The 3123-nt window shown below is 57.5% G+C and overlaps 1 protein-coding gene across 1 annotated transcript in view; it reads left to right on the top strand.

Moving 5' to 3' along the window:
* The window catches only part of LOC104406478 (ankyrin repeat and fibronectin type-III domain-containing protein 1-like), a gene marked incomplete at its 5' end in the record, with an annotated part of 40357 nt that overhangs the window by 34187 nt on the left and 3047 nt on the right, over positions 1-3123 (top strand). Inside the window, 6 exons of the mRNA XM_010015455.1 lie at positions 1-153; positions 863-1013; positions 1211-1379; positions 1650-1816; positions 2323-2533; positions 2816-3084. The exon at positions 1-153 is cut by the window's left edge and continues 14 nt beyond it. Coding sequence (XP_010013757.1) covers positions 1-153; positions 863-1013; positions 1211-1379; positions 1650-1816; positions 2323-2533; positions 2816-3084 — 1120 coding nt within the window. The remainder of the gene's footprint in view (positions 154-862; positions 1014-1210; positions 1380-1649; positions 1817-2322; positions 2534-2815; positions 3085-3123) is intronic.

Raw genomic sequence — 3123 nt, 5'->3', positions numbered from 1 at the left:
CCCCCGGCGGCCCAGCCATGCCCTCTCCCCGGGCCTCTACTTGGGCTACTTGAAGCTCTGCAGCGCCGTGGATCAGATCCGAGTGCTGGTGCCAGAGCAGCTCCCCAACATCCTGTGCCACGTCAAGATTCGCTCTAACCCCAACATCTCCAGGTGGGGCTTGCAGAGCAGCCAGACTCTTGTGTCCCATCGGGCCTAATAGCCCCCATCACCTCCTGCTTCTGCTCTTCACCTCTTGGCAGCAGCATGTTATTCAGAGAACCACAGAATCTTAGGATCCCGGACTGATTTGGGTTGGAGGAACCTTAAAGCTTGTCCAGTTCCTAACCCCTGACAGGGGCAGGGACACTTTCCACTAGACCAGGTTGCTCCAAGCTCCATCCAACATGGCCTTGAACACTGCCGGGGATGGGGCAGACACAGCTTCTCTGGGCACCCTGTGCCAGCGCCTCAGCACTCTCACAGGGAAGAACTTCTGCCTAAAAGCTCATCTCAATCTCCCCTCTGGCAGGTTAAAGCCATTCCCCCTTGTCCTGTCCCTACAGGCCCTTGTCCAAAGCTCCCCCGCCATGTTTCTTGTAGCCCCTTTAGGCACTGGGAGCTGCTCTAAGGAGCCTTCTCTTCTCCAGGCTGAAGAAGGCCAGCTCACTCAGCCTCTCAGCCCTGCTGCCTGTCATGCAGGGCAGCCTGAAGCTGTAGCAAACCAAGGTCCCCCTTTGCCTCTGTAGCTCCTTCATCCCTTGGGATGCTGCACTGTCTGGGGGAGGAACAGCTGACCAAACGTAGCTCTTGTAGTGGTTACATGTTTATGTCCATCCCAGGCTGCTTCCTCCTTCATGTGTCTTTCTCTGCTCTTCTCCAGGGAGGAGTGGGAATGGCTGCAGAAGATGGTCAGTGTGGAGGAGCCTGTTCCTACAGAGCCAGAGGCTGAGACCTCCCAGAACCACTTGTTTCAGGAGCTCCAAGTGGCCATCAAGGAGCTGATGACCCTGGTCAACATCCCGTTGCAAGAGGTAGAGAGACTTTTAGAAGAAGTAAGAGAGATAGGGAAGTGTGCATTTTATGCCAGAAGCCAGGAGCACTGGCTGTGTGCTGAAACAGCAATGTTCCCTGGCTTCAGGAGGTCCCTGAGGACTCCACTGTGGATGAACACTTGCTGGAGGGCCCACCAGGTGATGTTTGCAGCCCTTACTGCAGTGTCTTCTTGCAGGCCAAAGATTTCCGTCTGTACAGCCAAGAGGTGCTGGACTTTGGGGGCCAGGTCTCCTTCCTGCTGCTGCTGCCTCCGTCGGATGACGTCTGCACCGCCCCAGGCCAGAACAACCCTTACACCCCTCGCTCTGGCTTCCTCACGCTGCCACTGCAGATCTTTGAGCTAGGTGAGGAGAGGGAATGCCAAAAAGCAGCCTTGCTGTTCTCCTTGTCCTCTGAGACCTCCTGAGAGCTGGGATGGGTAGTGGGATGTCCTGGAGCTCCCTCACCTTCCCCAGGAGAGGAGGGGTGGAGGGGGATGCTGAGGGCTGTCCAGGTAGGCTGGAGGAGAGCAGTCCCTCCTCCCTGTGTTGAGTGAGCCGGGAGGAGCCTGTAGGGCATCCACAGCCAGGATTTGATGTTTTTCAACCACCCTCTCTTTTTTCTCCATTCCTCAGTCCACTTCTTCACGTACGACCGGGAGTTCATCACTCAGTACTGCCAGGTATCTGCGCTCCTGGAGCTGGAGTCGCTCCTCTCTCAGCAGAGCCTCAGAGAAGCTTTCTCCGATGCTGAGCTCTCCACCGCAAAGCAGAGGCACCAGCAGGTTCAGGACTATATCCAGGTGCGCACAGTGGGAGTGTACTGGGAAGGAGCAGGACTTGATGGTGCCCGTGGGATGTGGCCAAGACAGTAGATGCCCTGGATGAGCTGCAGAAGCATCTGCACTGGGGCTGTTCACTGGTCCTGTTGGCTGGGACCCAGCGGGATTTCTCTGCAGGGCAGCAGCAGACAGGGCTTTGTGTAGCAACAATCACATTAAAAATCCTGATGGAAGAGCCAAAGATTCCTGCTCTGCAGCTCCCCACCTTGGTAGAAAAGGGCCTGGAAGTGCATTCTGGGATGCCTGTGCAAAAGAGCACCCCATACTACCCCTTTTCCAGCACCTCTGCCTGAACCACCGGTGGTAGAAACAGCGTTTTCCCACCTGAGAGCACCTTCTTGGGATTTCCTGATTCAGGGATTCCCTCTTTTGCCTCTTGGGAAAGGTGTGTGGGAAAGGTGCTGTGGGGCTTTTTCGTTGCTGCTGTTTGCTTTTTGAAAGGGATCCATCCTGTCCTATTTTGGCAGCAAATGGAGGAGATCTGGCGTGAGATGCGCTGGATTATGGATGCCCTGCAACACGCCCGGTACAAACAGCCCTCCTGTGGGGTGTCTCTCAGTGGCTTCCTCAGTGAGGCTGGAGGTGCAATGAAGGAGAAAACCCGGTCCACCTCATCCCACCTTGAGTACCTTCCCTCCCCGGCGCCCTCGCCAGAGACCAGCCGTAAGCTCAACTCTGGTAAGGACCTGGCTTTGCAAAGCCTGGTGGGGTCAGGGGCTGTCCCTGAACCGTGGGGGTGCAGGCAGGGCTACTGTTGGGAGTACAGTTAGGCCAGTTGGTCTCAGTTGGGGCAGGACCTGCTCTGCCTGTGTCTTGGCAAGCGCAGCATGGGTGTACAGCAGGGGTTGAACACTCTGGAGCTTCCTTGGGCTCCATCTGGTACAGGTGAGTCCAACCCCTCAGCCAGGGTTGCCAACACCAAGGCTGAACCTCTCTTTGCTTCACTTACACCCCTCACAGACTCACATGGGCTGTCAGATGAGGAGGGCTCCTCGGAGGTGTTCCTGGCCACCGACAGTGACTACGACTCCAGCAGGGCACAGAGCCCGAAGGAGCTCGACCTGGTGTACTCCTCCTCGGGGCCCGAGTGCTGCGGCAGGAGGGCTGCCCGCACCCTGCGGGACAGTGCCCCGGATGTCCTGCAGACCCACGAGCTCAAGACCCCCCCACTGCTGCCACCGCCACTGGAGGAGCCCCGACCACCCCCTGAGCTCTACGACAGTGACTTTGTGCTGCCCAGCCGACAGATCGAGCTGCTGCGCATCACG

Source organism: Nestor notabilis, unplaced genomic scaffold, assembly GCF_000696875.1.
Source record: "Nestor notabilis isolate BGI_N333 unplaced genomic scaffold, ASM69687v1 scaffold5625, whole genome shotgun sequence".
Lineage (NCBI taxonomy): Eukaryota > Metazoa > Chordata > Aves > Psittaciformes > Psittacidae > Nestor > Nestor notabilis.
This window is presented reverse-complemented; position numbering and strand designations above follow the sequence as displayed.